Source organism: Oncorhynchus gorbuscha, linkage group LG19 (genome assembly GCF_021184085.1).
Source record: "Oncorhynchus gorbuscha isolate QuinsamMale2020 ecotype Even-year linkage group LG19, OgorEven_v1.0, whole genome shotgun sequence".
NCBI lineage: Eukaryota > Metazoa > Chordata > Actinopteri > Salmoniformes > Salmonidae > Oncorhynchus > Oncorhynchus gorbuscha.
In genome coordinates, this window is record NC_060191.1 from 26,404,692 (window position 1) to 26,429,736 (window position 25,045).

A 25,045-nucleotide genomic window follows, 5' to 3' on the forward strand; every position below is an offset into this window, starting at 1 on the left:
GCCTAGAAAGTACATACAGTGCCTTGCAAAAATATTCGGCCCCCTTGAACTTTGCGACCTTTTGCCACATTTCAGGCTTCAAACATAAAGATACAAAACTGTATTTTTTTGGTGAAGAATCAACAAGAAGTGGGACACAATAATGAAGTGGAACGACATTTATTGGATATTTCAAACTTTTTTAACAAATCAAAAACTGAAAAATTGGGCGTGCAAAATTATTCAGCCCCTTTACTTTCAGTGCAGCAAACTCTCTCCAGAAGTTCATTGAGGATCTCTGAATGATCCAATGTTGACCTAAATGACTAATGATGATAAATACAATCCACCTGTGTGTAATCAAGTCTCTGTATAAATGCACCTGCACTGTGATGATCTCAGAGGTCCGTTAAAAGCGCAGAGAGCATCATGAAGAACAAGGAACACACCAGGCAGGTCCGAGATACTGTTGTGAAGAAGTTTAAAGCCGGATTTGGATACAAAAGGATCTCCCAAGCTTTATACATCCCAAGGAGCACTGTGCAAGCGATAATATTGAAATGGAAGGAGTATCAGACCACTGCAAATCTACCAAGACCTGGCCGTCCCTCTAAACCTTCAGCTCATACAAGGAGAAGACTGATCAGAGATGCAGCCAAGAGGCCCATGATCACTCTGGATGAACTGCAGAGATCTACAGCTGAGATGGGAGACTCTGTCCATAGGACAACAATCAGTCGTATATTGCACAAATATGGCCTTTATGGAAGAGTGGCAAGAAGAAAGCCATTTCTTGAAGATATCCATAAAAAGTGTCGTTTAAAGTTTGCCACAAGCCACCTGGGAGACACACCAAACATGTGGAAGAATGTGCTCTGGTCAGATGAAACCAAAATTGAACTTTTTGGCAACAATGCAAAACGTTATGTTTGGCGTAAAAGCAACACAGCTCATCACCCTGAACATACCATCTCCACTGTCAAACATGGTGGTGGCAGCATCATGGTTTGGGCCTGCTTTTCTTCAGCAGGGACAGGGAAGATGGTTAAAATTGATGGGAAGATGGATGGAGCCAAATACAGGACCATTCTGGAAGAAAACCTGATGGAGTCTGCAAAAGACCTGAGACTGGGACGGAGATGTCTTCCAACAAGACAATGATCCAAAACATAAAGCAAAATCTACAATGGAATGGTTAAAAAATAAACATATCCAGGTGTTAGAATGGCCAAGTCAAAGTCCAGACCTGAATCCAACCGAGAATCTGTGGAAAGAACTGAAAACTGCTGTTCACAAATGCTCTCCATCCAACCTCACTGAGCTCGAGGTGTTTTGCAAGGTGGAATGGGAAAAAAATTCAGTCTCTCGATGTGCAAAACTGATAGAGACATACCCCAACCGACTTACAGCTGTAATCGCAGCAAAAGGTGGCGCTACAAAGTATTAACTTAAGGGGGCTGAATAATTTTGCACGCCCAATTTTTCAGTTTTTGATTTGTTAAAGTTTGAAATATCCAATAAATGTCATTCCACTTCATGATTGTGTCCCACTTGTTGTTGATTCTTCACAAAAAAATACAGTTTTATATCTTTATGTTTGAAGCCTGAAATGTGGCAAAAGGTCGCAAAGTTCAAGGGGGCCGAATACTTTCGCAAGGCACTGTAAGGTCTGAAAGGAAGAGCTTACCGGAGTCAGATGAGCAGGGGGCCTGTGAGTCTTTTTGCTATCAAGACTTAGACCACTCAACAGGGAAAGGGTGCCACTTTTGGGTGGATGGCAGGGGGTGTCTGGTTGTGAGGAGGAAGGGGTTGCCTTTGAAGACTTTGAGCTTGACGATGGCTTTGATCTTGACGATGGCTTTGGTGGACGTGGTGGTGGGGGCTCATCTGATGCGGTGAGCTTTTGAAATTTGCAATAAAATGAGTCTGTCACCTCTGTAACGGTCTCCAGGTGATATTCTTGGGCCAAAGGCAAGGGGTCATTAGTAAAGGACAAAGACATGTTAAGCCAGTGAGTGGGTATCTCAAAGCACCTCTCTGGATTTCCTGGAAGGCTGGCCTGTATCATGGGCTGTATAGTAGTAGCCTCCAGCCTCAGGGATGAGAACCCCACCAGAGGATCTGTCTCCAGCTCTGCGTCACGGCTCGCCAACTTAACGTCCAACGGCAGAGCGAAGGCCTTGCACAAGTCCATCAGGCTGTACTTCTTGTTGTCTGGGAGCTTCTCCACAAAGTGGCTCTGCATGCACAGGGGCAAGTGGACCACCTTGCTCTCCTCCTCTTCATCCTCCTCCTCGTCATCGTCCACTTCTTGGAGATGTCTACATACAAGGACCTCCATGGTCTGGTTATTCTTCTCCTGGCTAGTTCTTCCACCGGGCAGCTTCACCTTCTCGCAGCGCAGCACCTCCAGCTGCTCGCCCACACTGAGCGCCAGAAAACCCTCCTGATCCAGCTCCTCACTGTGCTGTGTCACCCTGACCTTGAGAAACAGTGCCCGGGTCGAGGCAGCGTACAGCTCGTACACTGACTCAAACTCCCGCGGCCTCCGTCTCAGGCGTCCCCCGTAGCGCTGCGACACTAGGAAGTACTGGCGGGCATTGCGCCCCTTGATACCCGAAATTAGAACCATGGCTGAGGAACCACGCTTGTGAAGGACTAGATGATGGCCTTTGTGTAGTTCAGCCAGCCAGGTACAGCGGAACAGAGGCTGGCCCTCATGGTGCTCCAGTATTTCAGCCGTGGTGGGGAAGGCCTCATCTGACTGGGCAAATACCTCGGGCAGAGTGAGTGGGGTCACAAATGTCAAGTCTTGGGATTGCGTCGTCACGTCGACTACATCCACCTCCAAGCTGGAGGGGAACTTGACTATGTTCTTCCTCACTGTGAGAAAATTTGAGAAATTATGTTGAAGGGTGTAGAGACCCACACAGTAAAGTACTACGTTTGATGATGAGCAGAACACAAAAACTAAGCTGTATGTTCAAGATGTACAATCCTGTAGTGCAATGATTTGTGAAAAAGAAATGCAGGCTACAGCTTGCCAATAGCTTTAATGATGTGCTCCTCAGCCAACACATCTCTCACTTCTAGATTATAACATGATATCTCAGTGTTTTTTTCATTAGCTAAGGAAGTATGCCGTTGGTTGACTCAGAACCAGGTTCTACTCACAGGGCATGATGGCCTGGACCTGGTATATGGGGCTGAACACTAGTGATCCCCCGTGCTTGGTCTTCTTGCTGAAGCGAAAGCGCCGGCTACAGAGGTGGGGTGAGGATATGATCTCCTGGAGAGTGTAGGTCTGGTCACTCTCACACTCATAGAACTCCCCACGGCAGGAGAAGGGGACAAGCACTTCAGCCAACGCCCCCTGCTGGCTTCTGAGTTGACAGCGAACGCAGCTCTCCTCACCCCTGTCTTGCTGCTTTATGTACAGCATGGTCATGGCCATCCCGGCACCGAGGGTGAAATTCTCAAAAGTCAGCTCACATCGGCTGGTGAAGGTGAAGGGAAAGCAGGTGTCCAGGCCTACAGGCCTCAGACTCACCATCTCCTCCACTGTGTCGTATGGCATCTCCTCTGGAACCAGCTTGAACAGTTCTGAGAGGGAGAGTCCGCAATGAGCCGATGAATAACACAGCATTGATCAAGGGACTTTATTAGAATTGATTAAACATATTACCGTGGTTAATAAAGAATTGGGGGGGTTCACTTGCATAGAATTACTAGAACTGCTATTCTTGGTAGAGTCAATCATCTTTGCTTGGTGGACCAAAGGTTTTTCTATTTTTAGCCCTGGCTAAGTGCATTTGTTGAAAACCGTAAGCCTCACCTGCATGGTTGAGGGGCAGCTGAAACTTCTCATTGTTGCTGATGTCCTCACAGCTGACAGACAGGAGCTCGATGTCGATGACCTTCACCAGGTCCCCAGTGGATAGGCACACCTCGTTTCCCGACAGCTCATAAACAGACCCTATAAAGCATCAACACACCACAATTTCAGCTCTGATGACAATGCATATTTGCAGCAACATACATGTACAGAACTTGTTGATTTATATATTTTTTTTATCAGAGGTGATTACTCAATAATACTGTCCAATTACAAAGCATTCCTGAACTGATGGAAAAAGATCTTAATATATGCAGTACACAGTATTAACTTCTCTGTTCTAGGAACATGAGACTTTGTACACTCATTTTTTCCCCATTTGCTTATTTGTCTGCTGCAACATTTCAAGGTAGTCTATTGACTGACCGTCCATCCATATAACCAAGCATATGATCTATTAACCTTTGAACATGTGATATTACATACACTCCTCTATGTATTTATTTAGACTGAAGCAAAAGGTTTCATGAGGCGACAGTACAGTGTCACCTTTTGTTTGAGGGTATTTTCATACATATCTGTTTTACTGTTTAGAAAGGAAAGCACTGGAGACACGTGATGCCGCGGAGCTGAGCAGACGTTGACAAACCGAGCTCTTCAAAGTTATTCTATTTTTTTTAACCTAAATAACAACGTTGAAACAATATTCTAACATCGGGTGATAAATTGTCAAGTACTTACCTTCCCAAAGAGCCATGGACCTCCGACCGAGAGGCAAGAAGGACGACCAAAACGTTGTTGATTCCCAAGATAACGATAACGCTACAGCGAGCAAGATTAGCATTAGCCCTCATAACTCAGACGACAGTTCCAGACTGTTGCTCTCAGCAGCCTCTTGCGAGCCTGCCGACATGCTGGCTACTCTCCTCCGGGAAATTCAGGATGGTAACAGAGGTCTTTCTCTGAAAATCGATAAGAAATCGGCTGAACTCCATTCTTCCATTGACGACCTGAAATCCTCCATGAATGATCTCCTTTTGAGAACGACTGAGGCAGAGCTGCGCATTAGCACAGTCGAAGATACCATCGCTAGACATGACCAGGTCTTGACACAACTGCAAAAGGACAATGCCTACCTCAAAAACAAAGATCAGATGGAGAACCAGAGTAGATGTAGTAATATCCGTGTGGTGGGATTGAAAGAGGACAGCGAAGGCCGTGAACCGGTCCGTTTCTTCACTCAATGGATCCCGGAGGTCCTAGGCATAACCAACTTCACCAAGCCGCTGGAAATCGAACGCGCCCACAGAACATCAGCGCCGAAACCCCGGCCAGATGAGCCCCAACGAGCCTTCCTGATCAGGTTCCTCCGTTTCCAAGACAGAGAGAAGATACTGCAACTCGCAAGAGCCAAAGGGGACATCGTCATCGTTGGGAAGAGGGTCAGCCTTTTCCCGGATATGGGCGCGGACCTCGCCAGACGCCGCAAGCAGTTCAGACCTGCCGCCAAAGCACTGAAGGAGAAGAACATCACCTGCTACCTCATCCACCCTGCGCGGATGAAAGTTCAGTACAAAGGCCGAAGCCATCTCTTCAACACACCGGGAGAAGTGCACACTTTTCTCAAAGAACTGAGCGACGTCTGAGCCAGGATGGTCTCTCTGGGGGATAAAATGCAGTTCGTTTGTTTTCTCTTATCCGGATTGAACTGCTGGTATCTCCCGGTCACTTTAATTGATTTGTACATTTTCAACTAACCGTGTCTTCCCAGGGTGAGTTCTATTACATTTACAGGAGAGTATATTTTGGTTTAGTCCATATCTACTGGGCGAAGCAATAAATGGGTTTAGGCCCACTGCTTTCCCCCTCATTTATGTTAATCTTTCGTAAAGAGACTCAAGCAGCCCTTACCGTGGGCAGTAAATATTCAGCCATAAATATCTATTCACAACGTTTGTTTTCAATTTAGAGAGCTCTCAGGTTTTCGTTTACGCCAAGGTTTAGCTAGTAAGAGCAAGATGGAAAGCGAGCAGCAACGTATCTCTACAAGTGTATTCATGTTTGATTGTTAGGACTGTTGTTCTAGTCTGACAATTGGGGTGGGTGGGATTTTTTCTATGTTTATTGTTTCCTCCCTAAAGAGACACACAGGTCACTTTTGTGCTCAAACCAAAGTTGAAACATTTCCTAATGATCTGTATATGATAGATTTCTATTCAGTTACATATTTGAAACCTAACCTATGCTTAATCCACTAAAATATGTCACATTCAACGTAAAAGGTCTTAACAGCCCGATTAAAAGGAAAAGAGTCTATACATACCTTAAGAAATTAAAGGCTGACATTGTGTTTTTACAAGAAACACATCTTACAGCCAGTGAACACAAGAAATTGAAGAGGGAATGGGTAGGACAAGTTTTTGCATCCTCTTTTAACTCCAAAGCAAGAGGAACTGCAATTTTGATAAGTAGACACATCCCCTTCTTCGTCAACAACACCATCTCTGATCCCTCTGGCAGGTTTGTTTTGGTGCAGGGGCATATGTTTTCAGAGTCTTGGACCCTATTGAATATTTATGCTCCTAACTTCGATGACCATATGTTTATTCAGAATGTCTTCCTTCAGGTTGCTCAAGCACCATCAGGATGGCTACTGGTTGGAGGAGATTTTAATTTTTGTTTAGATACAGTTCTTGATAGGTCTTCTGATAAACCCTCACTTCTTACCAAAGCCGGCAAGCTCACCATGTCATTCATGAAAGATCTCAATTTACTAGACATCTGGAGACAGTTGCACACCCAAGTATAGGGACTACTCTTTTTATTCACACCCATACAAGACACACACACGCATAGATAACTTTTTACTTTCGACACAACTGTTTCATAGAGTGTTAGATGTCGAGTATCTCCCCAGATTGCTTAGTGACAATTCTCCTCTGGTATTATCAATCTCCATTCCTACCAAGGTAAATGGAGCATATAGATGGAGACTAAATTCTACACTTCTAAAGCAACCTGAATTTTGTGCATTCATCAAAGAGCAGATCAATATTTTTACTTTGACAAACAAACCCTCTGCTCCTGACAGCTTCATTCTTTGGGACACATTGAAGGCCTACCCGAGGGGACAGATTATTTTCTATACTAAAGGGCTGAAGAAAAAACACGGTGCGGAACTGAGTGCCCTTGAATCTGAAATCTCCGAGCTAGAGAGAACCTACCAAAGAGGCCCGACTAAAGATCTATACAGGCTTTTGGTAAATAAAAACCTTAAATATAATATTCTGAACACATATCAAGCTGAGAGGGCCATCACTAAATCAAAACAGCGTTATTATGAGCTTGGAGAGAAAGCTCAAAGTATTGGCATGGCAACTGAAAGCAGAGGAAAGTAAGAGTACAATTAATGCCATAGAAACTCTCACTAAAGAGATATCTTTCGACCCTACTGAAATTAATAATACTTTTAAGAAATACTATGAAGACCTCTACACTTCCCAATCAAGCGATGATCTATCAGAGATCGACTCCTTTCTCTCCTCTCTCAACCTCCCATGCCTGTCAGGGGAAGACAGCGAGCGCCTGAGTGAACACTTCTCAGTCCCTGAATTGTTGAAGGCCATTAAATCCTTACCTTTTAATAAATCTCCTGGGGAGGATGGCTTCCCTCCAGAGTTCTATAAAGAATTTAGGGAGCTGTTGGTCCCTTACCTTATGGAGGTACTTAAAAAAGCCAGAGAAGACAACTGCTTTCCAGAGTCCTTCTCTCAAGCAGTGATTACTGTAATCCACAAGAAAGGGAAAACCCCGATAAAGTGCGCCTCCTATAGACCAATCTCTCTCCTTAACACAGATTGTAAACTGGTCACCAAGCTGCTATCTAAGAGACTGGAGTCATGTCTTCCCCTGTTGGTCAACCCAGATCAGACTGGCTTCATAATTAATAGATTGTCCTCCAATAATCTCAGAAGGTTCTTTGATATAATTCACCTTGCTAACAAAAACAAAATACCTTGTGTCGCAGTCTCCCTCGATGCTGAAAAGGCCTTTGATAGAGTTGAATGGCCATACCTCTTTCGCATCTTGGAAAAGTTCGGTTTAGGTACCGTGTTTGTAAATTTGATAAAATCACTCTACAAATCTCCTAAAGCTAGGATTGCTACCAATGGGATCACTTCCTCCTCTTTCCCTCTTTATAGGGGGAACAGACAAGGTTGCCCAATTAGCCCCCACCTCTTTGCCCTCGCCATCGGACAATTGGCTGAGGCTATTAGAACGTGCCCTGACATACATGGCTTTGAGGTGGGCCCTCATACCCATAAATTATCACTCTTTGCGGACGACCTTATCTTATTCCTAACAAACCCAGAACACTCCCTCTCTCACTTGCAGATCCTACTACAGTGTTATAGTTCTTTCTCTGGATATAAGGTCAATCTTGATAAAAGCGAAATCTTACCGTTGTCTGTCTTTGACCATCATACCATCAAGCACAAGTTTCCTTTTAGATGGTCGCCTATGGGCTTCACATATTTGGGCATAATGGTTGATGGTAATCTGAACAACCTCTATAAACTCAATTTGGCCAGTTTGTTGCAAGAGGTGGAGGTTGACCTTTGTAAATGGATGGACTTACCTCTCACTCTACTGGATAGAATCAATGTAATTAAAATGAATGTCCTGCCCAGGTTTCTATATCTGTTTCAATCTCTCCCTATCCCTGTTCCCGCAGTATTTTTTTCCTCTCTCGACAAGCTGACCAGACGGTTTATCTGGCACGGCAAAACCCCTAGGGTTGGCCTGGATAAACTGACCCTTGATTACAGTCAAGGGGGCTTAAACCTCCCCAATTTTAGAATGTACTACTGGGCTGCACAGTCTAGGTTTCTGGTTCAGAGGTTTGACAAGGGTCCCTCTCCCTCATGGTTGAACATTGAAAAGCTTGAGGTAAATGATGACACTGGGGCAGATTTGTTTTACAAATGGGACAGAAAATCTATAAAAACCATCACAGACAACCCTTTAATCATACATTATGTCCTGGCATGGTGCAAACTGCATGAGCTGTTCGGACGAGGGGGATTCCTTTCCCCTAAAACCCCTTTATGGAACAATAGATTGATCCCTATGTTTTTCCAGAATAGTAACTTTAGACTATGGTCTGATAAGGGGATCACTCTTCTGGAACATTGTTACGAGGAGGGAGTTCTTATGTCTTTTGATCAGCTGAAACAGAAATACCACTTGCCTAACAGGGACTTCTTCAGCTACCTACAACTACGAAACTTTATTAGGGTGACTCTCAAGGGACAATGGAACCTACCTAAGATGTCACCTATTGAACAACTCTGCCATGCAGACCAACCACTGTTCAAGACCATTTCCTGTGTTTACAATGCTTTTATGTCAGGACTAACACTGCCTGGGCTAGATGAACCCCAACTTAGATGGGAGAGAGATCTGGCTATTGATCTTGATGAGGATCTATGGAGTGACCTATGCAGGGATGGGGTTACATCCACATTGAACTCCAGATACAGACTGATCCAGTTTAATTTCCTCCATCAGCTCTATCACCCCATCTAGACTGCACAGGTTCAACCCAGATATCTCCTCCCTATGTTTTAGATGTGACTCAGATGAAGGAACATTCCTCCATTCCACTTGGCAGTGTTCAAAACTACACGGTTTCTGGCAGGCGGTATGCGATACCATATCCTCAATTCACGGGGTTACATTCCCTTTAGACCCGGAGGTCTGACTACTGGGTAACTTTACTAACACCAATCTTAGGCAAAACCATACTATAAAGCTAACAGAAATATTGCTAGCGATTGCCAAGAAATGTATTGCCTTGAAATGGAAATTGGATTCCTCCCTGCCAGTTGCAATGTGGCTTTCGGAAGTTAATAGTTGTATCCCTTTGGAGAAAATCACTTACTGCTTGAGGAATAAGTTAGACATTTTACAGAATTTGGTAACCTTTTATTGACTATATGGAGAGTCTCCCCCCACATCTCATTGATTGAATCTATATATAATCCACACGTAGTGTATATTATGTAGCCTACGGCAGGTGATCCAATGTCTCGTTATTTTTAAAATTTTTATTTGACATTTTTAAATGTTGAATTATTGTATGTTTGTTTATATAACTATAATTATAATTTATTTTTGTTACGTTCATCTGTTACTGTCACTTTGTCCTATCGTTGTCTAATATCTTTTCACTTTTGTTTTGAATGTTCTTAATTGGAAAATGCAAAAATAAAATATAAAAAAAAGGAAAAAAAGAAAGGAAAGCACTTTATATATCTAGTCCTCCCATTTTGAAGGTGTCATACAGTATTTAGACATTCACTTATGAGTATTGAAGTCCTCAAACATGTGGTATTTTAATCCCATATTCCTAGCACGCAATAATTACATCAAGCTTGTGACTCTACAAACTTGTTGGATGCATTTGCCGTTTCTTTTCGTTGTGTTTCAGATTATGTTGTGCCCAATAGAAGTCAAATTAAAGTTTATTGGTCACCTACACAGTTTTCCAGATGTTATTGCAGATGCAGTGAAACAGTGCAGCAATATCAAGCAATACGCACATAATCAGAAAGCAAAATAAAATGACAAGGAATTAAGACATCAGAGCAGTTTTCAGAGTCCGGAATATAAATATATACACCATCGTTCAAAAGTTTGGGGTCACTTAGAAATATAATTGTTTTTGAAAGAAAAGCACTTTTTTGTCCATTAAAATAGCATCAAATTCATCAGAAATACAAGTGCAGACATTGGTAATGTTGTAAATGACAATTGTGGCTGGAAACAGCAGATTTTTTATGGAATATCTACATAGGCGTACAGAGACCAATTACCAGCAACCATAACTCCTGTGTTCCAATGGCACGTTGTGTTAGTTAATCCAAGTTGATCATTTTAAAAGGCTAATTGATCATTAGAAAATCCTCTTGCAATTATGTTAGCACAACTGAAAACTGTTAAAGAAGCAATCAACCTGGCCTTCTTTAGACTAGTATCTGGAGCATCAGCATTTGTGTGTTCGATTACAGGCTCAAAACGGCTAGAAACAAATGACTTTCTTCTAAAACTCGTCAGTCTATTTTTCTGAGAAATGAAGGCTATTCTATGCGAGAAATTGCCAAGAAACTGAAGATCTCGTACAACGCTGTGTACTACTCCCTTCACAGAACAGCGCAAACTGGCCCTAACCAGAATAGAAAGAGTGGGAGGCCCCGGTGCACAACTGAGCAAGACAAGTACATCAGAGTGTCTAGTTTGAGAAAGAGATGCCTCACAAGCAATCAACTGGCAGCTTCATTAAATAGTACCCGCAAAACACCAGTCTCAACATCAACAGTGAAGCGGTGACTCTGGGATGCTGGCCTTCTAGGCAGAGTTGCAAAGAAAAAGACATCTCAGACTGGCCAATAAAAAGAAAGGATTAAGATGGGCAAAAGAACACAGACACTGGACAGAGGAACTCTGCCTAGAAGGCCAGCATCCCGGAGTCGCCTCTTCATTGTTGACGTTGAGACTGGTGTTTGGCGTGTACTATTTAATGAAGCTGCAAGCTGAGGACTTGTGAGGCATTTGTTTGTTTCTCAAACTAGGCACTTCTTCTTCGACACAGGCCATACGAGGTGATCAAGAAGCTGGGCCCAGTCAATTACCGCATACGGCAACCGGGAAGATGGAAACCTCAACAGATTTACCACGTGAACCTGTTGAAGAAGTGGCATGAAAGGACCGCATTGGCCGTGTTATGGTCGGTACCAGTGGTCGTTGAACAGTCTCACAGTGCATGGTGCAGCCCCATCGTGTTGGTGCCCCAACCGGACTGTAGCCTCTGCTTCTGTAATGATTTCCGGGGTGTGAACGAAATAAGGTTATTCGACGCCTACCCCATGCCAAGGGTGGACGAGCTCATCGACCGATTGGGAAAGGCCCGGTACATCAGCATCCTTGACCTGACCAAAGGATGTTGGCAGGTACCGTTGCCAGCCTCCTCCCGGGAGAAGACGACGTTCTCAACACCTGACGGTTTGTATCAGTACCGGGTGCTCCCGTTCGGTCGCCATGGAGGCCCGCCCACCTTCCAGAGACTGATGAACAGAGTGCTTTGACCCCACCAGCAGTACGCAGCGGCATATCTGGATGATCTCATCATCCACAGCCAGGGTTGGGAAGAACACCTGGCTGTGGAACCCCACAAAATGCAAACTAGTTTTCGAGGAGGTGGAGTACCTGGGGTATTTGATCTGACGGGGGAACGTCAATCCCCAGGATAGGATGGTTCACGCGGTACATGACTGGCCCGTTCCACGCTCCAAGACACAGGTCAAGTCCTTCCTGGGACTGGCCGGATACTATAGCCGGTTTATCCCCAAATTTGGGGCTATAGCTTCCCCCCTCACCGATCTAACCAGAGCCCGCCTCCCGAAAACAGTGAACATCTGAAGGAAGCACTGTGCTCCCATCCAATTCTCATAACGCCGATTTCCTGGTGCCGATGGTGGTCCAGACAGATGCATGTGATACGGGACTAGGTGCTGTTCTGTTCCAGATACACGATGGGGAGGAGCACCCCATCATGTACATCAGCCGAAAGCTGATACAGAGAAAAAAAAACTACTCTATTGTTGAGAAAGAGTGTCTAGCGGTGAAGTGTGTGCTAGACACTCAAGACTTACCTGTTAGGTACCCACTTCACCCTGGTCACAGAACATGCTCCCCTGGTCTGGATGACCAGGGGAAAGGACACAAACGTTCGGGTCACCAGGTGGTTCTTGTCCCTTCAATGCTGCTCTTGATCTGTTGTGCACAGGTCAGGGAAGAAGCATGGAAACGCGGATGCCCTATCGAGAAAGGAGACGACATACGTTTCACTGATGACAGTCCCCTCCCTGATAAGGCTAAGGGGGGCTGTGTGGCGTACAGCAGGTCAGCCACCAGGGGGAGACTCGTCGAGGCCTGGTGACAGATAGAGCCATCGCCTCGTGATGTATACACTATCTGCTGGACGTGCCAGGTCTCGACAGGTTCTCTGGCCAGGACTAATTGAAGCTGATTGGAAGTTGGTGAGTAATCAAGGGCTGATTGCTCACCAGCTGTGCAAGGCCCATAAAGCTGCCAGGAAGGCAGCACACAGGGAGAGTGGGAGAAGAAAGGACTCCCGTATAGTTGGGGACGGTTAGAGAGGTAACAGGAGTGAGTGCAGTTTTGATCCCGACAGGATACAGCAAGACCCAGAGGCCAGAAGACGGTATCCCGTGGAGGGTCTCATGGGGGAGACCTATCCTTTTCTTTTAGATTTATAATTTAAATAAACACCCTAGAAACCAAGCTAATCCTACTCTGTCCGTGTCTGATCTGTGTAAATGTCTTGACCAAACCCCCTGGTCTGCCAGAACTACCTATGTAGATATTCCATAGAAAATCTGCCTTTTCCAGCTACAATAGTCATTTACAACAATGTCTGCACTGTATTTCTGATCAATTTCATGTTATTTTAATGGACAAAAAAATGCTTCTAAGTGGCTCCAAACTTTTGAACGGTAGTGTGTGTATGTATGTGAGATATAGACAGTATGGATATGAAAAGAAGAGGTGTGAATGGTAAATAATATATTGTGTCATGTTGGAGTCACTTTTTTTATATAAATAAGAATATAATATGTTTCTGAACACTTCTACATTAATGTGGATGCCACCACGATTACAGATAATCATGAATGAATTGTGAATAATGATGAGTGACAAATAGGCACAAAGATCATACCCTCAAGGCATGGGTATCCTAACTGTGGTCTTGCCATACTGGGACACTTCAATAGATTTGACACAAACACTGTCAAGGAAATAGGCTTACTCAAGTTGTGCAGGATAATATATTCAATTTGTGGAGTGCTTTTCATTTACAGATGTAAATCACAACGCTCTTTACATTGAGAGCAACCATTAAAATGAAAAAAAAAAAACATTAAAAGTGGTTTAGTACTATAAAAGGTACAGTAAATAATAAAGCAAACGAAAGGGACAAAACAACAGAAAACTAAACTAATGTATATGACCAACAACAGGCATCACAACATAGATCATATTGAGCTTAGATTTAAAGGCAAAAGGCAGTTGTGGTCTGGGGCATGCAGAGGTGGGGGTGGGGGGGCTTGATCCCACCGAAGTGACCGTTTGGGGCTGAGCAGTTCACTGAGGTTTTGGGGACCAGAGGCATTGAAGGTATCAGAGGTGATGCAATACTGGACCTAATCATTACAGACATGAACCAGCTTTACCATAAACCATCCATCCTACCAATCATTGGCCTCAGTGATCATCAGGCAGTCCGATGGCCTCCAAAAGCCCAACAAACCAGAAGTGAGAGCATCGCCCTATCCGACAATCTAACCTGGACAGTTTTGGAAAGTTGATCACAACCCACTCCTGGCAGGAAGTATACAATGCCCCTGATGCTACATCCAAGACTGCTGCCTTCCATAATAATAATAATATAATATATGCCATTTAGCAGACGCTTTTATCCAAAGGGACTTACAGTCATGTGTGCATACATTCTACGTATGGGTGGTCCCGGGAATCGAACCCACTACCCTGGCGTTACAAGTGCCATGCTCTACCAACTGAGCTACAGAAGGACCACAACATGGACTGCTGTGTGTAATGACCACCTCCCTGTCCAAACTGTGAAAATGCACCCTACTGACAAACCCTGTATGATAGCAGAGGAGACTGGTAGGAGGAGCTATAGGAGGATATGCTCATTGTAATGGCTGGAACAGAATAAATGGAATGGAGTCAAAACATCAAGCATATGGAAACCATGTTTGACTCCGTTCCGTTTATTCCAAACCATAACAATGAGCCCGCACTCCTATCACTGAACTCTGCCAAGGTCAAGGTCCTATCAGTGACCCTCACTGGAAATCCACCTGTCCCATGACCTCTCCAGTTTGAGGGGCAGGACTGCAAAGGAGCTCAAAGTATTTAATAGTGTGAAGATTCTAGGGTTTAACGGTACAGAAGGATTTACCATGGGGTAAGCAGGTTGTTTCATTTTTTTTGTGCAATTTGTTACGCTTTGGTGCAATTTTTACAAGTATGTGGTACATTTTCACAACACATAGTACAAAACTCAAAACAGTGTGGCAGACGACAGGAAGAGGTGAGGGGAGTGGTTATTGAGGGGAGATTTATTGCAGCCTGCTGACTCCACCCCCAAGCCTTATATGGACTTCCTGCCACAACGAGGCAAGGCTGTAGTTCGTTAAGCCATGGAGTGCTTGGGGATATAGGAGGAAGCAGCAGAGAATAGAGAGAGAATTGTGTGTTATGAAGAATGGGAGAAGAGAAAACAGTATCAGTGAGATTACCCTGTTTGTGTACCGAATTGGCTGAGGACCTACATTTTGGGATTCCCCTGGGAGAATGGAACAGACAACGATTTGTGAACTGGGAAGTAATTGATGAATTTCCCCCTTTCTCTGTGCACAAAATCCCTAATATCTCCCCTTTGTGCTACTGGTGCATGTTGTGTTATTGAACTTGGTGACTTTGAAACCCCACACCCTTTAGCCTGCTACAACAGATTAGCAAAAAGGCAGTTTCAAAACTCAAAGCACATTTCCAAATGACTGGGTAAAACACAATCAGTCACCTTTTCACTAAAATTCAATCAGTGTTTCATCTAGAAATACATATTAAGAATTTGCCTTTTGCAATGCTCACATTACTTTTAATATGGTAGTCTTATTTGTTAATATACCTTTCACTATTACTTAATCCAACTGCTCTTATTTGATAATAATATAATAATAATAATATATGCCATTTAGCAGATGCTTTTATCCAAAGCGACTTAGTCATGTGTGCATACATTCTACGTATGGGTGGTCCCAGGGATCGAACCCACTACCCTGGCGTTACAAGCACCATGCTCTACCAACTGAGCTACAGAAGGACCACATAATCACTTAACCTTTTTGTAAACCTATACATTTCAAAACATATACAGATTTGGATAACTACAGAATTCCAATGTATGTTTTTAAAATATAAACAAAAAAGTATGATACACTGAGTGTACAAAACATTAAAGACACCTGTTCTTTCCATGATCTTGACTGACCAGGTGAATCCAAGTGAAAGCTATGATCCCTTATTGATGTTAAATTCACTTTATGTGTAGCTGGTAGGGGAGGAGATGGGTTAAAGAAGGAATTTTAAGCCTTGAGACAATTGGGATTGTGTATGTGTGCCATTCAGAGGGTGAATCGGCAAGACAAAATGATTAATTGTCTTTAAATGAGGTATGGTAGTAGGTGCCAGGCACACCGGTTTGTGTCAAGAACTGCAATGCTTCTGGGTTTTTCACACTCAACAGTTTCCCATGTGTATCAACAATGGTCCGAGGACAGACGCTATGCGCTTCAGCACTGGGCGGTCCTCGTTTTGTGAGCTTGTGTGGTCTACTACTTTGCAGCTGAGCTGATGTTGCTCATACACGTTTCCACTTCACAATGACAGCATTTACAGTTGCCCAGGGCAGAAGTTTGACAAACTGACTTGTTGGAAAGGTAGAATCCTACGATGGTGTCACGGAGCTCTTCAGTAAGGCCATTCTTCTGCTAATGTTTGCCTTTGTTGATTGCATGGGTGTGTGCTCAATTTTATACACCTGTTAACAATGGGTGTGGCTGAAATAGCCAAATCCACTCATTTGAATTGGTGTCCACATACTTTTGTGTATATATAGTGTATCTTGCATTTTTTGCTATTGGATCAACTGGTTATTAAAACAACTCAATTGGGAATGTATAATTGTTGTATTTTTGTGATTAAACCAATGTTTTCATGATATTTCACAGTAAACTTATATTTTGGATGAATGTTTTTGTAGTGAAAGATGTTTTTGAGTGTAAGACTGGCTGTGTTACAAGTGTTACCAGTTTGGAGTTTTGTACTTGTGAAAATGGCAACAAAGCGATTGAATAGAACTGTAAAACTCAATGTTTTATTTTAGGAAAGTTGGAAGATAATGTTTGTAAGAAGGCAATTGTAGGCCAAAATATAATCTTTTAACTTTGCTAAAATAAAACAGAATTTTTAATGGTGAGCTTTTCTTTCTACGGTGATCACATTTTTAGGTTGCACCTCAACTCACGTTGGTTAAGCGCTCGCCACTTAATTTCACATCAGCCTAGCCGTATGTCAGGCTTGGATTCGCGGTACCAAAACGATTCATTCATGATGATCCATAATCATGGTAGCATCCACATTAATATAGAAGTGTTCAGAAACATATGGTACTTTTATTGTAAATAAGACTCAAATGACACAATACATCACTTACTATTCAGTTCTACTGGGCACAACACAATCTGAAACACAACCAAAGAAAACTGCAAATGCATTCTAGGACTATTTAATCAAATACTACACCTTTTGACTACTTTTATACACATCTGTTTTACCGTTTAGAAATTACAGTATCTAGTCTCACCATTTGAAGGTGTCTTATTTGGACAAATGTAATTATATGTATATGAAAATACCCTCAGTTGTAAATATGACAGTCTGTACTGTTGCCTAATTGAGACTTTTGTTCTACTTCTGTTTGTGTATGTCAGAATTGAGTTTTAAAAAACTGCCACTGACTGTTAATCAGTAAGCTTGTCTGTCTCATTTCAGGCAATGTAAAAATAGGTTTGCCCACACATGGGGTTTATGAAAGAAAGTATGAAAAAGTCCTACCTTGAAAGTATACACCAGAGCAAACCTGTAGAGTCCGTGGCAGACAAGTTTGATCCAAGGATGCAATTAATTCTTGCAGGGACATAACTACTTCAGTGCCTGCCATCGCTGCAGTGCAGAACCCGATGTTGTGCTGTCTAGGCTCAACTGTGTTTCCAAGAGAGGTGCCACTGATCTACCAGTTGAAAGTAACGACTGTATGAGGAAGTAGGCAACCAGATATTTTCAAGTAAAGTTAACCTCTGCCCTGTGATACTAGCTTGTGTTGCCAGTAAAGATATGTGAACATGGCTTTGACATCTTTATTGTTTGCTTGTTTTATGCAGACATAAACATTTTATTATTTGCCTACAATCAAAAAAGAAACAACTCACCATGTTTCCTATGGGAAATTGATGATTTCTAGCAGTACAGTATTGCATTGTGGAATTTTTTATTCTATTCATGTTCTCTGTATGTGAATATATTTTTAAAATAGATTTCTCACTATCAGCTGTAAAGCAAACTGCCCCTCAGGAATAATAAACATTATATACTCTACACCATAGCAGTCCAAAGGTGTAATTAAAATACATTCTGCAAAATTGTATGGTCTGTGATAAATGGGAAGCCACATGAACATGCACCAAAATTAAATGTTGCACTGCAACTTCCTATAATTTTCAGTCTATAAATGGAATATAAAACAAGGAGGATGTTGCTCTGGTAGTCTGTTCTTCTGTTCAGTGACTTTTCCATTAAACATGGTCTATTCTATTGACTATTCTTGAAGTTATTCAATCTGATTCAAGGGAATGCGCGATAATGAAACCTAGGCATAATAACTGTATGCGTTAGTGCTTGTGTGTTCACAGTTCATAGTTGCCATTACATTTCAGTAGTTAGCTTTTTTCTAGGGTCGAATCAAGTCATTGTAGATAATGGCATGCATTACTTTTTTTTCGTCCATTTGGACAGAGACGGGGAGATTTGGCTGTCAACGGATTAACCCGCCCAAAACTACAATTCCCAAACCAAGGGAACATTTTACCCAGCATTCAACGGGTTTGTGAATGGGATAATGCTGCAAGATGGCGACAATTGCAACTGCTACAAATTTACCATCTTTTGATTGTCCAACATGGTGAGACAATGCAATTATTCGAGATATTTACGTTATACAAAGACATCAAGTGCATGCAAAATCACAAAACAGCATTACTTTTTAAAATTTTGTAGCTGGAAACGTATGTATTCCTTTTAGCTACGTCTTATTAGCTAACACATGCTAGCTAGCTGATACATTTCACTGAATGGTGTGCTTAGCTTTTGGTCCTTGTTCTTTTCAGGGCAGGCAAGCCCCCTCCAGGACTCCATTTGGACGTGATGAAAGGTGACAAAATGGTCGAGGTAAGAGCTTGGGGCTTCACGGGGCAAACATTTGAACTGCGTGTCCGTATTAGCTACACTCAAACAAGGGTAGATATTCTGTATTGTTCCTTAGAATATGCCTAATATCTTGCATAATAGATAATCCATAACGCAACTGATGGGTTTACTTACATTCTGTACTGACCAGCTGTACCAGCTTTATCAAAAGCTCTGATCGAGAACCATATGTGGTCCTACGTGATGTAGTTTACCCTTAAATGTCTATAGTCTAGACTGTCTACTTCAATATAGTATATACAATATAGTCTACTTCAGTCTGTATACTTCAGTATAGGTAGCTAGGTGTCCTGGTGTAATTAACTAAATAAACAAATTGATCAAACATGCATGCACCAGATATGGACCCGACTGTCCTCAGCACCAGTACACACTGGTGTCTTGAGTTCCGTGACTGTTGGGTTTTAAGAAAGGTGCCACAGAAACAGCAGCCCTGATATTTAAGCTCATGAGTGTGAAGGTGCACTCTTGAGTTATGGCTCAGAGGCACAGTGCTTTAAACAGTTTCTTACAGCTGGAAAGGATTTCATTCAATGTTATCAGTATTGTTAGCCTGGGTGTCTGTTTCTGATCTCTTGCAGACTCCTTATAGAATTGTCTTGCTAAAACAGCTTGGTGTGAGAATGAGTGATGAGTTGGCAAGAAAGCAGAATTATATATGGGACCTGGCTATGATGTTGTGACAGGGCAATACATGTATTTTCTCACATCTGTTTGTTATGATGGTGAATCTTTGTAGAAACTGATCATTGACGAGAAAAAGTACTACTTATTCGGGAGGAACCCGGACATGTGTGACTTCACCATCGACCACCAGTCATGTTCACGCGTGCATGCTGCCCTGGTCTACCACAAGCACCTGAAGAGGGTGTTCCTTATTGATAACAACAGCAGTAAGTGAACTGTCGTGAACATTAGTCTGTAAAATACTGTATCTTACTGCAGCTAGTAAAAGGACTCAAAATGTAACAGTTGCATTGCCTCAGAGGAGTGCACTGTAGAATAAAGGCTATGGAACTATTATGTTTTGTTGACTCTTTACTTCACTTTTTATAAACTACATCCCTACATGATATGTGGACTTGAAGGTTGTAAATTACGTTCTCAGCGCATGGTACCTTCCTGGGACACATCCGCCTGGAGCCCAATAAGCCTCAGCAGGTCCCCATAGACTCCACCATGTCGTTCGGGGCGTCCACGCGAGCCTACACCATCCGGGAGAAACCTCAGAGCCAGCAAGGAACCAATGCCGCCACAGGGGACAGCAAGGCCGGAGAGGACGAGGAGGGGTCTAAGGGCCTCTTAGGATTACCAGAGGAGGAGACCGAGTTAGAGGTGTGTCTCCAGTAGTTGTCTACCAGGGCATTTGTATAGACATGCTGGTAAGGCGGGTGTGTACTATTACCACAGTAGCTATAGATACACTTTGTTAAACAGGACATAGTGAGTTATCTTTTGTTCTGTCAGTGTTTTTAGTGTTTTTTAGTGTGTTCTTTTTAGCTCTCGCTGTTTCCAATTCTGCGTGTTTAGACAAGGCTATTCCTATTAAGCACATGTGTCTATTAACTTTGTTTCACTTCTCCTTTCCCAAACATTCATCCATCCCTGTCTGGGCTGTGACAGAACCTGACAGAGTTCAACACGGCCCACAACAAGCGCATCTCCACCCTGACCATCGAGGAGGGCAACCTAGAGATCCAGAGACCCAAGAGGAAGAGGCGGAACTCCAGAGTCACCTTCAACGAGGACGATGAGGTTATCAACCCGGGTAAGCTCTCTCTTCAACCCCATTGGCCAAGCACCAGTATCCAAGTATTGGTTCTTTATCTGTTGTTGAGGAAAACGTGTTTCTGTGCCTGTCTTCATATTTCACAAAGTGTCTAAGAGACATAAAAAATAATAATAATTATGATCTAAAAGAAAATATTGATCCTAGTTGAACACTCACTTTGAGATGCTTTGTAAACATGGACCCTAATTTACAGTACCAGTCAAAAGTTTGGACACCTACTCATTCAAGGGCATTCTCTCAACCAGCTTCACCTAGAATGCTTTTCCAACAGTCTTGACGTAGTTTCCACATATGCTGAGCACTTGTTGGCTGCTTTTCCTTCACTCTGCGGTTTAACTTATCCCAAACCATCTCAATTGGGTTGAGGTTGGATGATTGTGGAGGCCAGGTCATCTGATGCAGTACTCTATCACTCTCTTTCTTGGTCAAATATCCCTTACACAGCCTAGGGTTGTGTTGTCATTGTCCTGTTGAAAAACAAATAGTCCCAATAAGCGCAAAACAGATAGGATGGCGTATCGCTGCAGAATTCTAAATAAACCACTGACAGTGTCACCAGGAAAACACTCCCATGCCATCACACCTTCTCCTCTGTGCTTCACGGTGGGAACCACACATACGGAGATCATCCGTTCACATTCTCTGCTTCTCACAAAGACACGGTGGTTGGAACCAAAAATCTCTCATTTGGACTCGCATCAGACAAAATGACATATGTCCTCCTGTCTAATGTCCATTGCTTGTGTTTCTTGGCCCAAGCAAGTCTTCTTATTAGTGTCCTTTTAGTAGCAGTTTCTATACAGCAATTTGACCATGAAGGAATGGTTCATGCAGTCTCCTCTGAACAGTTGATGTTGAGGTGTCTGTTACTTGAACTTTGAAGCATTTATTTGGGCTGCAATTTATGAGGCTGGTAACTCTAATGAACTTATCCTCTGCAGCAGAGGTAACTTTGGGTCTTCCTTTCCTGTGGCGGTCCTCATGAGAGCCAATTTCATCATAGCACTTGATGGTTTTTGCGACTGCACTTGAAGAAACTTTCAAAGTTCTTGATATTTTCTGCATTGACTGACCTTCATGTCTTAATGTAATGAGAAACTGTCATTTAATTTTGCTTATTTGAGCTGTTCTTGCCATAATATGGACTTGGTCTTTTACCAAATAGGATAAAAAATATACACCCCTACCTTGTCAACAACACAACTGTTTGATTTAAACGCATTAAGAAGGAAAGAAATTCTACAAATGTACTTTTAACAAGCCACACCTTTTAATTGAAATGCATTCCAAGTGACTACCTAATGAAGCTGGTTGAGAGAATGCCAAAAGCTGTAATTTAGGCAAAGGGGGTCTATTTGAAGAGTCTCAAATGTAAAGTATATATTTTGATTTGTTTTACACTTTTTTTTTTTTGGTTACTACAAAATTCCATGTGTTATTTCGTAGTTTTTATTTCTTCACTATTATTCTACAAAGTAAAAAATAAAGAAAAACCATGGAAATGAGTAGGTGTCCAAACTTTTGACTGGTGCTGTAAGTAATTATATAAACTGAGGTTGGGTGAAAATAAGGAACTTTGTGCCAATCTAAAACCTGTTGCTTCACTCATGTAATGCATGCAGTAACTCAATGCTTCTTGAAATCTTACAGAGGACATTGATCCTTCAGTGGGGCGCTTCAGAAACATGGTGCAGACTGCTGTCGTCCCTATAAAGGTAAGCCACTAAAATGCATCTATTGCATGAGGTGTCAAGATCCTATTATACGGTCACATTTCAGTTCAAGGAAGCCTATAATTAAGATAATTGCAATGATATCCCAGAAACAAACACTATACATAGCCTACAGATGAGTTACTACTCAGTCTTTGGTCGTTTCCACTCTAGAAACAGAAAATGGAGAGGCACGGCTCACTTAGTATGGACGACGTTGTGACGAGGCGCATCCACAACTACACCTTCGGCGGCGGCCTTTACGGGGACCTGCCACCCACCAGCCACGAGGGCCACCACGCCGGGGCCCAGAGCGGAGCCACTATCCTGGGGGGTCTCCCTCTGCCCTTCCCCAACCCGGCCCCAGAGGTGAACCTGGCCCCGGACGCCCCCCAGCCACCTGTCACGCTCAACCCTGTCCCCGTTACAGGCCCCTATCTCTCCGAGGTTCTCAACGAGCCCCGCAAGAAAAAGTACGCTAAAGAGGCATGGCCAGGCAAGAAGCCCACCCCCTCCCTACTAATCTAACCCTCTCCCTACACTACGGCTCTTTCTCGATTCGTCTTTCCTCTGTTCTTTACCTCCTCTCTCATGCATTGTAGAAGATCCAAGGTCTCTCCTCTTGGACCTTCTCCAATGTATTTTGAGGCGAGGAGAGAGGCATGAGAAATCCAGGAAAGCCGAATTGGGAAAGAGCCTATGTGGTGGAGGCAGGGCTGACTCTCAGGGTATGGGCGGAGACATCAGGGACCATGACCCGTTGGAGGCGGATCGATTTTTCTTAAGACTGTTTTGTCAATGTTTTCTACGTTACTTCCTCGTTCTCCTAAAGATTATCCGAAAGTCTTCAGTAGTACATTCCATGAAGACAGGAACCCCACTCCTTCGGGAGATGAATGTTTGATGTGTTTTACAAATGAAGTCATGTAAAAAAGGCAGTACTTGGCAGACCAAGTCAGTTGGTCAGATAAGAGTTTTACATCTAATTGATAGTCAGGCATCGTGCAGGGAAACAAACACGAAGCAAATGTAACTTAGGAAAACAGCCCTTATGTTGGAAACAAACATTATGTTCTCATCCAGATTCACATGGATTTATTTTCCATGCTACAGCACCCAATATTATAGCAGGTTTTTAAAGGACCTGCTCTGTGTTGCCATTTTTGCTATGGGAAAAACATTGCGATACTGGTATCACAGCCTAATCGTTATATGGTTGGTCACTGTGAGTTCCATATTATGATCTCCACTTCCTTCTTTAAGGGCTTGATATTTGTTTGAAGTCTATCTTTGGACATAGTATTTTTGCCCACTGTAAACATGCATATACAGTGCATTTGGAAAGTATTCAGACCCCTTGATTTTTTCCCCCCCACATTTTGTTACTTAACAGCCTTATTCTAAAATAGATGCAGAATTTTTTATATATATATTTTTATCCATCTGCACACAATACTCCACGTCGAAGCAAAAACAGTGTTTTAGACATTTTAGCACGTTATTAAAAATAGAATGCTGAAATATCACATTTACATAATCGCACCTTTGGCAGCGATTACAGCCTCGAGTCTTCTTGGGTATGGCGCTACAAGCTTGGCAGACCTTTATTTAGGGAGTTTCTCCCATTCTTCTCTGCAGATCCTCTCAAGCTCTGTCAGGTTGGATGGGGACTGTTGCTACACAGCTATTTTCAGGTCTCTCCAGAGATGTTCAAGTCCGGGCTCTGGCGGGGCCACTCAAGGACATTCAGAGACTTGTCCCGAAGCCACTCCTGCGTTGTCTTGGCTGTGTGCTTAGGGTCGTTGTTCTTTTGGAAGGTGAACCTTCACCCCAGACTGAGGTCCTGGGCGCTCTGGAGCAGGTTTTCATTAAGGATCTCTCTGTACTTTGCTCCATTCATCTTTCCCTCGGTCCTGACTCGTCTCCCAGTCCCTGCTGCTAAAAGGTATCCCCACAGCATGATGCTGACACCGCCATGCTTCACCGTAGGGATGGTGCCAGGTTTCCTCCAGATGTGACGCTTGGCATTCAGGCCAAAGACTTCAATCTTGTTTTCATCAGACCAGAGAATCTTGTTTCTCATGGTCTTAGTCTTTAGGTGCCTTTTGGCAAACTCTAAGCGGGCTGTCGTGCCTTTTGTGAATGAGTGGCTTCTGTCTGTCCACTGTACCATAAAGGCCTGATTGGTGAAGTGCTGCAGAGATGATTGTCCTTTTGGAAGATTCTCCCATCTCCACAGAGGATCTCTGGAGCTCCTTCAGTGACCATTGGGTTCTTGGCCACTTCCCTGACCAAGGCCCTTCTCCCCCGATTGCTCAGTTTGGCCAGGCGGCCAGCTCTAGGAAGAGTCTTTGGTGGTTCCAAACTGGATGGAGGCCACTGTGTTCTTGGGGACCTTCAATGCTGCAGAATCGTTTTGGTACTCTTCCCCAGATCTGTGCTTCGGCACAATCCTGTCTCGGAGCTCTGCGGATAATTCCTTCATCCTCATGGCTTGGTTTTAGCTCT

General features: G+C 43.1%; 2 protein-coding genes and 1 non-coding gene across 3 annotated transcripts in view; 2 read left to right on the plus strand and 1 right to left on the minus strand.

Moving 5' to 3' along the window:
- Nucleotides 1–17,802, minus strand: part of LOC124004841 (protein THEMIS2-like) — a 21,251-nt gene extending 3,449 nt beyond the window's left edge. The window contains exons 1-4 of the mRNA XM_046313670.1: nucleotides 17,606–17,802; nucleotides 3,815–3,955; nucleotides 3,154–3,582; nucleotides 1,667–2,862 (exon numbers count right to left, since the gene is read on the minus strand). Of these exons, the coding sequence (XP_046169626.1) occupies nucleotides 1,667–2,862; nucleotides 3,154–3,582; nucleotides 3,815–3,955; nucleotides 17,606–17,711 (1,872 nt within the window). The 5' untranslated portion in view covers nucleotides 17,712–17,802. The remainder of the gene's footprint in view (nucleotides 1–1,666; nucleotides 2,863–3,153; nucleotides 3,583–3,814; nucleotides 3,956–17,605) is intronic.
- Nucleotides 17,803–18,577: 775 nt separating this feature from the next.
- Nucleotides 18,578–24,142, plus strand: LOC124004842 (nuclear inhibitor of protein phosphatase 1-like). Its single transcript, XM_046313671.1, has 7 exons — nucleotides 18,578–18,728; nucleotides 18,934–18,994; nucleotides 19,773–19,926; nucleotides 20,142–20,368; nucleotides 20,657–20,801; nucleotides 22,476–22,540; nucleotides 22,712–24,142. Exons 1-7 carry the CDS (start codon nucleotides 18,676–18,678, stop codon nucleotides 23,063–23,065), a joined length of 1,059 nt encoding a protein of 352 aa, XP_046169627.1. The 5' UTR covers nucleotides 18,578–18,675; the 3' UTR covers nucleotides 23,066–24,142.
- LOC124006545 lies at nucleotides 19,364–19,527 on the plus strand. Its single transcript, XR_006833800.1, has one exon. It is a non-coding gene; the product is annotated as a small Cajal body-specific RNA 1 (non-coding RNA).
- Nucleotides 24,143–25,045: the final 903 nt, after the last annotated feature.